At 41.7% G+C, this 12,827-nt stretch overlaps 1 protein-coding gene across 2 annotated transcripts in view; it reads right to left on the reverse strand.

Moving 5' to 3' along the window:
- PDE11A (phosphodiesterase 11A) overlaps positions 1-12,827 on the reverse strand; it is a 360,789-nt gene that overhangs the window by 326,954 nt on the left and 21,008 nt on the right. Inside the window, exon 1 of one of the 2 annotated variants that reach the window (XM_010991251.3) lies at positions 4,564-5,815. The exons of the other annotated variant lie outside the window; for it this stretch is intronic. Within the exon in view, the coding sequence (XP_010989553.1) occupies positions 4,564-5,487 (924 nt within the window). The 5' untranslated portion in view covers positions 5,488-5,815. Of the gene's footprint in view, positions 1-4,563; positions 5,816-12,827 lie in introns of those variants that run through there. 2 annotated transcript variants of the gene reach the window in all.

Consider the following 12,827-nt stretch of genomic DNA (forward strand, 5'->3'; position numbering starts at 1 on the left):
TTGAAATTGCTTGAGGGGTCGCAAGTCTGCTATGGGTTGGGGCAGCCGACCCTTGGGAAGGGAATATTGACTTCAGCTCCAGCCAGGTTCCTGCTTAATCATTTTGCATTGAGCTCCTCAAATTATGTAGCTGGCTCTACTTAAAATCTTTACCCAGCTTCCCTTCCTATTTTTAATGACGGCATTACTCTTCTCCAAAGAAACTCTGAGTCATCACTGACTTCCCTCCCTCCCAGCCCAAATTCACACCTGCAGGACATCCCCATCTGTCCTCTGCTGTCCATTCCCACTGTTCCTGCTTTAGTTCAGTAGTTCATCTGGTTCCACCAGACCATCATAATAGATTCCTAATTATTTTCACAGTTTTGAGCCTCCCTTTGTTCAATCCATTCAGCCACTGCCCCTAGGTTACCCAAAACACCACTCTGACCATACTAAAAAGTTCTTAAGGGCTCCCTGTGGCCTACCATTAGTTAAGCTCAAATTCTTTAGTCAGACATTCGAGGTTCTTTCTTCTTTTGCCATCATCTTACTTTTGCATATTCATTCGATAGCATATGCAATACTTTGGCCAAATTAAACTACTCACTATACCCTATACATATTTTGCATTGCTCATTATTCTGTCTTCTGCTGAAGCCATTTTGCTGTACCTGGATCCCTTTCCTCCACCCCACAATATTTCCAACAGTGAAATCTAATCCTTTTCCCAGCTTGAATGACACCTCCTCCATGAAGTCTTCTATCATGAATCAAGTCACAACATACTCCATTTTCATCTGTGAATAATGCCATTTGGTTCGTGTCGTTAACTAAGTACAACTTGGCATTAGTTGTTTGTGAATAGCACACAAACTTGTTCTTGGAAGTACCTGGAAGGCAAGCAGCATGTCCTCTTACTTTTGTACACCTGCCGGCCCCCTGCCCGGGCCTTAGGTATGACACGCACTCAGTGTATGTTGGAACTGATGAATAAATGAATCTGTTGTGTAAACAGACTAGGTTTTCTGAAAGCCTGGCACACCTGTAACCCATGTGTATCATCCTCTTCCCTCCTCTAAGCTCCCCTAACAAAACATCCTGGCTTCTTTTCAAACCAAAAGACCATCAAACACCTGTATCATCATTATCAACACTAACAAAAATATCATCTCACACTTTTTGTTAATGTTTAAAGTGCTATATTCTGAATGCTTAGAATAATCTCAAAGAGAACACCTGTTACTTGAGTGCTCTTATTTTCAACCTCTTGAGGGCAATTTTTTCATTACTATATTAAAGTCAGCTGTTTAATAACTTATAACTGCCAGGGTTGTAAAAAAGGTAGATTGCAGTCACTATGATCTATACTGGATATGTAAAATGAATTTTTTCCACTTGCAATTCTTTGTCTCCTGATTTCAAGTCTCTATTTTAGGACTAATTGTGGAAAGTAGTGGAAAATAATGAAATAAACTGAGGATTTTTTGCTGTCACAACTTTCATTCAACTTTAGTTGTTCATTTGTCTATCTTGACTTCGGGATACCAAGCTTATTATCCTAATTTCATAAGTGTCTTCAATGCCTTTCTCTCATCTGTATTCTGAACCTCCAAGAGGATCATCAATCTTATCATCAAATGGTTAAATTTCTAAGCTCCATGTGATAAGTTCATTTCCTGAAGAAAAAAATACACTAGTTTCATCTGAGCAAGAAACACCTTAAAAATATAGTAGTTAATAAAGAATCAGGGAAGATAGTTATATTTTTCATAGAAACTTCAAGGTGTTCAGAATTATATCAATATTGTGATAAAAGAACATGCATTTGGAAAGTTGTCATTTTTCACTAAGAGAAATCTATAACAGCAGGAAATGGAAAGGATAAGGGAAAATACTAGAACTTGGGAAAGATGCAGTATTAATACAACTCTATAAAAAGTTTTGTATTGCATGAGTTATTAAGAGGAATAAAATGTAGAACTTTTCATAGGATAGGATATGGTCAAGTGTTAATCACATATAGAGAAATCTTGAGCAGAAGGTGGAAAAGTAGATACCTCTGTATTCCTTGAATATAAAGTTGGTTCTAAATACTTAATTTAAGGATGGAGCATGGCTCAGGATAAGAGTAGGCTGGTCAAAATGTGCTGAGTTCACACCTCAGGCTCAGATAAAGAGAAAAACAATTAAAAATGAGATTAAAAAGAAAGAAAAAGAATACCAGCAAACTAGATATCATCATTGTCATCATCAACTGTTACCACTTCCTAAGTAACTGAAATGTACCAGGTACTGTTTGTGGAGCTTTAATGCAATACCTCATTTTATTTTCAAAACAATAATCTTTGCCACATAGGTGTTATTATTCCCATTTTGCAGATGAGTAAATTGACACTTGGAGATCAAGAAATTCTTCCAAGGTCACACTAACGATGACTGTGGTGTACAATAAGAAAGGAAAAAAGTAGTTTTATCGAAGAAAAGTAACATGAGTAAAATAAAGAAAAATACATAAGATGAAAAATATAGACATATATAGCAGGAACCAATGGAGAAAGAAAAGAGAAACTTTCTAAGTAGGTCAAAATGAAGACAAGAAGTGAACCAAGATCTTCAACTCCCAATATATAGAACACCCTGCCCCCACTGCCTTTTGCCAGCCCTCTCAACAACCCAGGCTTTACCGCCATCATTATTACCCTTGGGGGAAAAAAGAACTCCCCTTTCCTCATGTCAGCTTCCAAATATTAACAGGCAACTTTGCTTTACCCTCCGTCTTCAGGGTAAGAGTCAGGCCCAGAAGAAACATCAGCTGCTTAAAACCTAACTTTCTGTGCTTGTGGTAACACCTCTAGCCACAATTCTAGGTAGCAGGAAGACAAGTTAACTGCTGAGGAAGCTGAGAATTATGCTATTGAAGAAAAGACAGTATATGACAGCATTAAATAAAAGTTAGGAGCCGAAGGAGGGAAGTAAGAAATAAAAGCTATAGAAATGGGAGAAAATCAATTGGGGAAGAATAAGAAAAGAAAGGGCAATAAAGAGAAAAGACTGCAATTCCAAGCTATGACAAGCATCATTCCACTAGGAAGGGATTTTTTTTTTATCCCAAGCACATAATAAGGACGTGAAAATAATGAGAAAGAAAAGAGTCTATGATTGTTCAACTTATTACAGAATCTTCAGCATATCAATTATTAAATGTTTTTATTCCTCCCCATGGCTTTCTAGGGTTATAGAGAAACAGACACTTGTTAAAGATCACTCATTGCTTGCCTGACCTAAACCTATCAAAGTCTTTAAGAAGGATATAATGCATAAAGCACCTAATCAATAAAAAGGTGAACAAAAATGGTATTTTGACAGGCATTTCTTAACATTAAAGCATTATATTGACAGACATTTCACAAAAACACAAAACTTGGTTTCAGTACAAGGTAGTCAGTTTTCTATGTAAAACTCCTAACTTTCAGGTGCAATAGAGAAAATTTTACCTTTCATGTCTTTCCCACCACTTCTGCTATTCCGATCAACAGCAGCAGACTCTAGAGAAACAGGTAGCTCTTTTAGACAACTGGAAGAAGTGCTCATCAGATGACTACAAAACTTTCATGACCAAGGATAAGAACTTTCAATTCCTATGAACATTAAAGAAGTCTCATAGAAAGTGGCATCCAGTTTCATTATGTTCAGTGAACAGATACTGAAGAAATTAGAACTGACTGGCTTTCAGGTCTGCGATCTAATATCAAGTTCAAATCACTGTGAAAATGAAAGGCTTAGAAATACCAGATGACAGCATGTTGGGTTTCCTTTTCCACTTGAAACTAACATGTTCACCCTGCTCATTGCCTTGGGAATTGCTAGAAACAATCACTTTTTGTTTGTTTGCTTCAAAAACTAAAAATCTACTTGAGAAGTCCTGTTAAAAGCTAACTGCAGATAATTCTGTATTCAAGCCTAACCCTGAATTTGTCCCATCCCTCTAAAATCAACAACAGTTAAAACAGATGCTAAAAAGGCACAAACGGATCAGCGGCCCTTTCTTTCCCTGATTGTCTTCTCTTTTCCTCTTCTTTTCTACTTTGGAATTCATGCAACTGTAAGCCAGAGAAGGGGCTAGGGAAGTAGTTAGGGACTTTGATCCCTTACCAATCTTGAATGAGAATGAAATGCATTACAGTCCTAAAGTGACACCAGAGACACCGATGTGCCCATTTTCTTCAGACTAACACTGGAATTCTGGAATAGACATCTTTTTCAAGCACCTAACAAATGCATTCTAAAACCACACACCGACATTCTTAGTATCTTGACAGAGAAACACAAGGTATTTTGGGGTGCAAAATGTAGCCCTTGTGATATATGAATTTTCCACAAGTTGCTGTGTGTTAGGAAGAGATCATTACATCAAAGATAGTGTAGTAACATTCTAACTAGTCTAAACTCATAAGAAATTTAAACATCAAAGTTCATATTGTAAAGAGTCTAAACTAATGTGTTCTTGGATGCCAAGGGGTAACTGAAGTTTTGGCTCCCGGACCAGTAGGGCTCTGGAGGGGTGACAACGCAAAGTCCTACCTGGTAGGCATCAGGGATGTTGACCGTCTCTCCGTGCTCCCCGACATAGCCAATGATGCCTTTGCCCCAGGGGACCTGTACCTCGTTTGAGTTCTCTGTGCTGCCACAGGGCAGCAGTGGGGTTCCTGCATGCACATCAAAGAATTTGGAGACCAAGCTCTTCTTGCCAGCAGCTGCCCCTTCCACCAGGAAGAGAGAGCAGCGGTCAGCATCCACCATGAGGCAGACGAAGATGAGGATTTTGTAGCTCAGACTGGTAAGGTCAAGGTCGTTGGAGATATCCTTGACCAGTTCCAGGAAGAACTGACGCTCATTATGCTTTTTGAGGTGGCATTTGTAGTCCATGGCTGTAGGGGGGTATTGAGGAAGATTCACCCTCGATTCCAGCAGGGCACTGAGAATGTGGGCGGTGGTTGGGGGCAGGGAGCTGGCCTTCCGGAGAAGTGCCCTTCGCCGCACACTGCTCAGGGGCTCCTGGGCCCGGGAGGTCACTTGCTCATCGTAGGTCCTGTTCACATGGATGGCCTTGGAGCGGGCAAAACTCTTCCTTAGCTCTTTCTGAGAAGCTTTCCGCTGCAGGCTTCCATCGCCCCGGCTCCCAATGGCCCAGCTAGGACTCAGGGGAACTCCACCACAGTCCCCACCACCCGAAGTGGGCTGGCTGCTGACAGAGCCATTTGGTCCACTGCTCCCACCAAAGCTGCTGCCACCTCTGCCACCACCGTGAGCCAAGCTGCTTGTGCCAGCTAGCATGGGCCTTGGGTCTGAAGCCCCCTGACTCTGACTGTGCCTCTGCAGCCACTTTTCCACCATCTCCTGCTTCCCCTTCCGCATCAAGTAATCTTCAAACAACTCTGGGTGCCTGTCCAGGAAAGTTTCCACCTCTCCAAAGTCCACGCGGGAGGCTGCCATGGTCCCAGACATAGCTTTCACTGCCTCTCTATACTTGGACCAAATGTTTTCCTGCCCCAGCTGTCTAGCTGGTCCTGTACATGTCTACCCCACCAGTATTCCCAGCTCAGCTCGGAGATTCTGCGGAGCAGTGGAATCCTAAGGGTCTGGGAGGTGCCCCTTCCTTCGGGCTCAGACAGTGGCCGGCACGAACCCCACCCCCCTGGTCCTGCTACTTCTGCTCCGCACAGATGCCCCACAGAGCTGCCGCCCGGCTACAGCTAGTCCGGAAAACCCGGAGCTACCGCTGTTCTTGCTCCGACTGCCGCCGCCGCCGCCGCCGTCACCGCCGCTGCTGTAACCGGATGAGCGGACCACTGTGAAAGGGAGGTAGGGCAGGACACGCCCCAGAGCGAGGCACTGATCCCGGAGGGAGAAGAGAGGTGGGAGGAGGGAGACGCGAGCGCCGGACCAGCCAAAGTCCACAGCCCAGGATGCCAGGCGGTTCCTGGAAGAGTCTCTGGACAGCGGAATCGGCGCCCGGGAACACGGCCGACTCCTGATTGGAACACGATTAGAGACGGGGAGACACACCTTCTTCACTCCCCCTCCTTCCTTCCTTACCTCCCCAGCCCTCCCTACTCCCAGCCCTTTAATCCTCCAGCGTTTCACAGAGGCCCTGCGGGAGCCCAGTGGGAGCCCAAGTACGAGGAAGTGTTTATGTTTTGCAGGGATCAGACCCAGCAGCTGACTCCTAGGAAATGAGGATGCTCAGAGACACAGGGGTTATTTTTCTAGGATGTGACTGGATTCTTGGCACCTAGGGTTCCTGGGACTGCCCACTAATGATGCCCAGCTCCTTGTGGTTGTTCAGGAAATAATAATGGAACTGGATTTATGGAGATTACTAAATGAAGTTCCCCATTTGAGCAATTCATGACTTTAACCAAATTCATGGACCTGGGGTTGGGGACAGGAGAGTGGTGCATGCACAGGTTCAAACACAGTTTGAGGGTGTAAAACAGTTACTTGGATTAGGGGCCCTGCCCAGCAGGGGCACATAGCAACATAGACTTGAGGTCCTCAGAGGCTTCCTTTCAAGCCAGTCCTGCATATAGGATGGTGACTCCTATTTTCATGAGTGATTTGCCATCTCCTCCTTCTTTCTCCACTCAATCCAGCAAGGGCACCAATGCTTCCTTTACTCTCAATATCCTAGGGCTGCTGGCAAAGATTTCTCCTCTGTAGAAGGCTTTTCTTTCACCCCGCCCTAGGGATGCTCCAGATCTGGCTAGTCTTGGCTAGTTAGGCTGAGAATAAAACCAGGTTTCCCTTGGGCCTTTTCCAATCCAGTAGCTGAGCTTAGGTGATTTGCCAGGAAAGAGAAACAGACTGATGACACTTTCTTGACGCCTAAAGGCTTCCTCTTTTGTAAGAAAAAAAAGGAGATGGAGAACTATTCAGCTCCCTGGGACAGCAGGGCACTCTGGAAATGCTCTTACAGAATGCCGGGAGATGAGGTTAATAGAAAAAAGCTGCAGAGGAGGCAGGTAGAGATTTTATGGGGCCTCCACGTGACAGGATACACAGGTGACTTAACGCAGTAAATGAAGCTTACTCCAGAAGATGTCCTCAGAGCTAAGACAAGGTGTACTGAACACTTGCCATGTGCTGATCACTTTAAACTAACATACTAATTTAATTGTTATAACAGATTTATGAGGTGGGGACTCTTATTATCCCGTTTTAAAGATGGGGAAACTCTGAGAAGTTGAGTAACTTACCCAAGGTGCACAGTGATTCGATGCCGAGCTCGGCTGCGCATCCACTGAGACTGGCTTCCAAGTGAGGCGCCCTCTTAGCCATGTCACTGGGTTGTTTTCCACTTGTGTCAGCTGAGTCCCAGTTCTGCCAGGATTTGGGCCAGTAACAGAGATGCAGGGACTGCAGCAGAATGTTCTCTAAACAATCCTCTGACAGCACCAGGAGGAGCAGAAAGGGAGGACAGTGGCACTTGTTCAAAAATTCCCAGCTTAGCAACATGATTAAGGGTGTGACCTTGCACAGGGAATGCAACTGTGAACAAAGATTCTGCCTTCATGGAGATTACATTATGGTGGGAAGACAGCCAGTAAACAAATAAAATAAATACAGTTGGCCCTTGAACAATAAGGGTTTGAACTGTGCGGGTCCATTTATGCCTGGATGTTTTTCAGCAGTAAATACTACCGTACTACACCAACTGGGATTGGTCAAATCCATGGATGCAGAACCACAGATACAGAGGGCCGACTGTAGGTTATAGGCAGGTTTTCAACTGTGTGGGAGTTGGTCTCCCTAACCCCCACTTTGTTCAAGGGTCACTGTATACAGAATAAGAGAATGTCAGTGATAAGTGCTATGAAGAAAACCAAAACTTAGCAAAGTATTAAATAAAGTGATGAGATGGTGGAAAGGCTTTTCTGAGGAGGGAACACCTGAGCAGAGATTTGGTGGAAAAGAGGGAATGAACCACGTTCATATCTGTGGAAAACAGTGTAACAGGTGGAAGAAGTGTGCTAAAGTTGTGAGATGTAATGTGTTTGGAATATTTAAGAAATGGCAGGGAGACCAGCTAGGAGACAGTGACCCAGGCATAGAATATTGGTAGTTTGGAGCTATAGGCTGCTAAGGTAAGTGGTGATCAAGAATTAAATGAGAAAAAAAGTGCTGAGCACAGTGCCTGGTACACACAAAGTGCTCAAAAATGTTACCTGTTGCATTAAACTTTCATTATAATTATTATCCTAAAGTACTAGTGTGTGGAAAGCTCAGTGGCTGTGGCAACAACTCTGGTAACTTGAGCGGTCTATCAGTAAAGATGGTCAGAGTGGTACTTGGAGCTGGCTTGTAGGGGCTCGTAAAAGCTTGTTTTTGTATCTCATTCCAACTCCACATTCAGTGACATCATGTAGCTAGCTTGCAATCAGTCATGATGGGAATATTCACACCATGGAAATCAACAAATGCTGTGAATCAGGACTTTTTTTTTCCAGATTGCTAGTTGTTAAACATCTACCAGAGTTCAGTGGAAACAATTCAATTGATCATCAATTGATGAATGAATAAATAAAATGTGGTATATCCATATAATAAAATAATATTTGGATGTAATAAAAAGGAATGAAGTAGTAACACATGCTATAACTTGGATGAAACATGAATATAGTATGCAAAGTGAAAGAAGTCACTCACAAAGTACCACAGACTGTATGATTGCATTTATAGGAAATGTCCAGAATAGGCAAATCCATAGATTAGTGGTGGTTGCTGGGGGAAGAGGGTAAGGGGAGATGGAGGAGGGAGTAACTACTAATGGGTGTAAGGTTTCTTTTCAAGTGATGAAAATATTCTAAAAATTGATTGTGGTGATGGCTGCACAATTCTGTGAATATACTAAAACCACTAAATTGTACATATTAAATGAGTGAATTGTATGGTATGTGAATTATATCTCCATAAAGCTGTTATTAAAAACGACAACAACAAAAGCCATTTACCAGCACACAATTGGTAAGATGAGAGCACACTGCTGTACAAAGAGGCAAGAAAAGCAATGAGCATCCTCAAGAGGGACAGAAGCAGATCACCCTTGGGCTGCTGGAAATAGAAGCCTTAATAAATAGACATTTCCTTAATTCCATCTTCCATGTATTCATTATACAAGCAGTTGTTTACCATGTATTGTGTTCCAGGCTCTGGGAACAAAAGAAGACCAAGACAAAACCTCTGCCTTTGATTGAGAATCTCACCATCTACAGCACCAAGAGTAGACTACTAGGGAAGGTGAGAAAATGAATTGAGCATTTCTGGCTTGGTTTTGAATGGCTGTGGCCTTATTCCCTACTTTGTTTATGAGGTCACTGACAGAGTCAGTTAAGGAAGAAAATGAAAAGGTGGCAGAGCACATAATTAAGATAGTCCAGAGGGCTGTGATGGAGGGCTGCACAATAAGATGTGTGGTGATATGGCCCCAACTGCCATTTTTTTCTTCATTCTCCATCTATAGAATGGTGTATGTGTTAGTCGTGGTCCCAACAGGAAACAGAGCACACTCAAAGTAATTCCAAAAGTGTTACAAAGGGATTAATTACAAAGGTGGAGTATAGGTAACCCACAGAAATAGTGAAGGAATTCGGGACTCACAGCAGCAAAGAAGTCACCATCCCTAGACCTGATGGGAGCAGAAAGGGAATGGTTACCAGGACCCAGAAGGAGAGAGGCTTGTGTAGTGACGATTGCCTTGAGAGAAGTGGTGACATGGACAGCTCAAGCTGACCTCAAAGGAGGGATATCAGGAATAAATGCCTTGACCTCATTTTTCTCCCTCCCTCCTATCCTGACCAGACACAACTAGAAGCTAGGGGCTCCTGGCACTTGTTGACAGAATCCATATTTCATCCCTCCTGGCAGAGAGTAAAGTAGGACAGAGGATCTGTATAAGACCTAGGGTGGCAAATGGGAAATACATGCCCAAAATGGAAACTTGAAGAAGTCCCCTTAGGAAATAATGGATACTATAGCTCCAAAGAATTTTCTGTGTAATTCTGTCCTCTTCTGCTCACCTGCTAATTCCATCAAAACTGTCTCTCTATGACTACATTTGCAGTCAACAGAACCCTCTAGGGCACTCACCATGAAAAGATATAGTATTGTGAAGATAGACCAGCCAGCTCAAGGAAGAAGCTCTGTAGATTCCCTCCCTGTCAATATTTCCCCCTTTCCACTAAGCTGTATATACTAACCAAGTAACTTCTTACTAGAGAACATAAAGGGGCCTTCCTATTTGTAGTTTTCAAGAATAAGGGCTTCCTTTCTGGTCCAAGTATTCATTACTTTATTAATGCCATTGTAAATTAGCATTTATTGAAAACATGCAAAGCACTGGGTTACTTGCAAAGTAACTTCTGTTTTTCCAAAGGAGATCCATTAAATTTTAGTACTGGATGAAACCTTAGAGATCATCTAGTAATCCACTATCATTTCACACATGAAAATTGAGATTCAGATCAGACGCCTACCTCCTCCAAAGTCACCTGCCAAGCACAACCTCTGATCTGCTCCTGGATCCATCCAACCCTTACATCCCACAACCTAATACTGACCTCTTGAATCCCAGTGGACTTCTGTCTCCTAATCATTCCATCTTCTAAAATAGACTTTCGTTGTATGACCAGTAAGCATCATCAGATACGTTGATCCAATTTTCAAAATGAAACATTCACTTCAAAAATAATTTAAGTTGGCATAATATTCTTTTAAGAAATAGGGGTCCACAGGATCAAACAGAAAATGGGCTTTTCCAATTCCAAAAAGATTAAAAGTTCCACGGAGATGTTTATCTTTACGGAAATTTAACTTTCAGAAGCGGTCAGTCTATACCAACTCCAAAACCTGAGGTGCTATATTAGTCAGGGTGCTCCAGGAAAACAGAACCAACAGGATTATATATACAGAGAGAGAGAGAGAGAGAAAGAGATTGATCGATCGATCTATTAGGAGGAATCGGCTCACATGACTATGAAGGTTGAGAAGTCCCACAATCTGCTGTCTACAAGGTGGAGAATCAGGAAAGCCAGCGGTGTAATTTAGTCTGAGTTTGAAGGCCTGAGAACAAGGGAAGCAAATTATGTGAATCCCAGTCTGAGGGTAGAAGATGAGATGAGATGTCTCTGCTCAAGCAGTAAGAAAGGAAAATGGAGTGAATTCCTTCTTCCTCCACCTTTTGTTCTATTCAGGCCTTCAGTGGAATGAACAATGCCTGCACCCACCTTGGGAAGGGCTATCCACTTTGCTGAGTCCACCAATTCAAATATTAGTCTCATCCAGAAATACTCTCACAGACACAATGTTTCTGGGTACCCAGTGGCCTTCTCAAATAGTCACATAAAATTAACCATGACAGGTACCTTACCTGATTTTAAATTTTGTAAGCATCTTTTCCCCCACTTTATTTATGTAGAATCTCAACATGTGCCTGTTTAAATTGTCATTTCCTATCCCAGTAGCTATTTCACCTTAATCCAGTGAAATTTTGTAACCCATAGTAACTCAAAAGAGAATGGTAAATACATAAACTAACTGCATGGATTAATATACCCCAGGCAGAGTAAATTAGATTAGCATTGTCCAGCTGGACATTTGGAAATGAAGTCTGTTTCTTTTACTGCAGGAGAAGAAATTGTGCAAGTAAATTGTGAAGCATGTATTTATATGCTACCGGACAAACATAGCTGTGTTACAAAGTATAACTGACTTAATTTCTAATATCACAAACCAAATTAACAGGTTGCCCTCCATAGCTCTTATACTCTTAGCAATAACTATGTACAGTGAATTGCAATGGTACAATTACTGTTTAAAATATTTTAGCTGTTAAATTTTCTTTTTACTCCCCTTCAATTGTCTTTTTTCCCTCTCCTCACTATTAACATTTTAAAGCTATTTCTCCCCAAATTATCTTTGAACAAAATATAGCTCTCACATTTAACCTTCAAGGATCTCAGTTTCCTTAGATTTAATGCTCTGGATACTGTGCTATCCCATATGGTGTCCACTAGCCACATGTTGCTAACTAAATTTAAATGTTAATTAATTAGAATTAAATGAGATTATAAATTCAGTTCATTGGGAAAACTACCCACATCACAAGTGCTCAACAGCCATGTATGCTAGTGGCTACCATATTGGACTGTATATAGAACAGTTCCATCATCTTAGAAAGTTCTATTTGAGAATGCTGCTCTAAGATCATCTGCAGCCAGCCCTAAGATTCTGTGTTTACTCACCAGTGTCATTCAATGGCTTCCCAACTGTCAAATATAATGGCCCATTTTAATCCTCATACTAGTTTTATGATAGTCTTCTGTTTTTTGGGTTTTTTTTAACCTTCAAAGTTCTTTCCATCTCAAAGTGTTGTGTTTTTTTAATTGAAGTATAGTCAGTTATAATGTGGCAATTACTGTGTACAGCATAATGTTTCAGTCATACATTATATATACATATATTCACTTTCATATTCTTTTTAGTCCTCTGCTCTTGAAATTTTTCTCAACAGCACCATTTCCTGATTCTTCATTACTTGAATGGATTTGAATCACTTTCTCTCAAAACAATGAGTAACCATGGTTTCTCAGTTTATCTCACTAGCTCCCCACCTCCTGTGGCCTTCCTTAATTGTTGCAATTACTCAGTTAAGGTCCATTCCCATGATATCAATTATCGTCTCCTGTTTTTAACTCCCCAATTCATGTATTATATTCCAAAGTGATTCCGTTTTCTATCAATGGATGCTATCTTACTTAGCTGAGTTGCCATAACAAAACACCATAGAC

The sequence above is a fragment of the Camelus dromedarius genome, chromosome 4 (genome assembly GCF_036321535.1).
Source record: "Camelus dromedarius isolate mCamDro1 chromosome 4, mCamDro1.pat, whole genome shotgun sequence".
Classification (NCBI taxonomy): Eukaryota; Metazoa; Chordata; class Mammalia; order Artiodactyla; family Camelidae; genus Camelus; species Camelus dromedarius.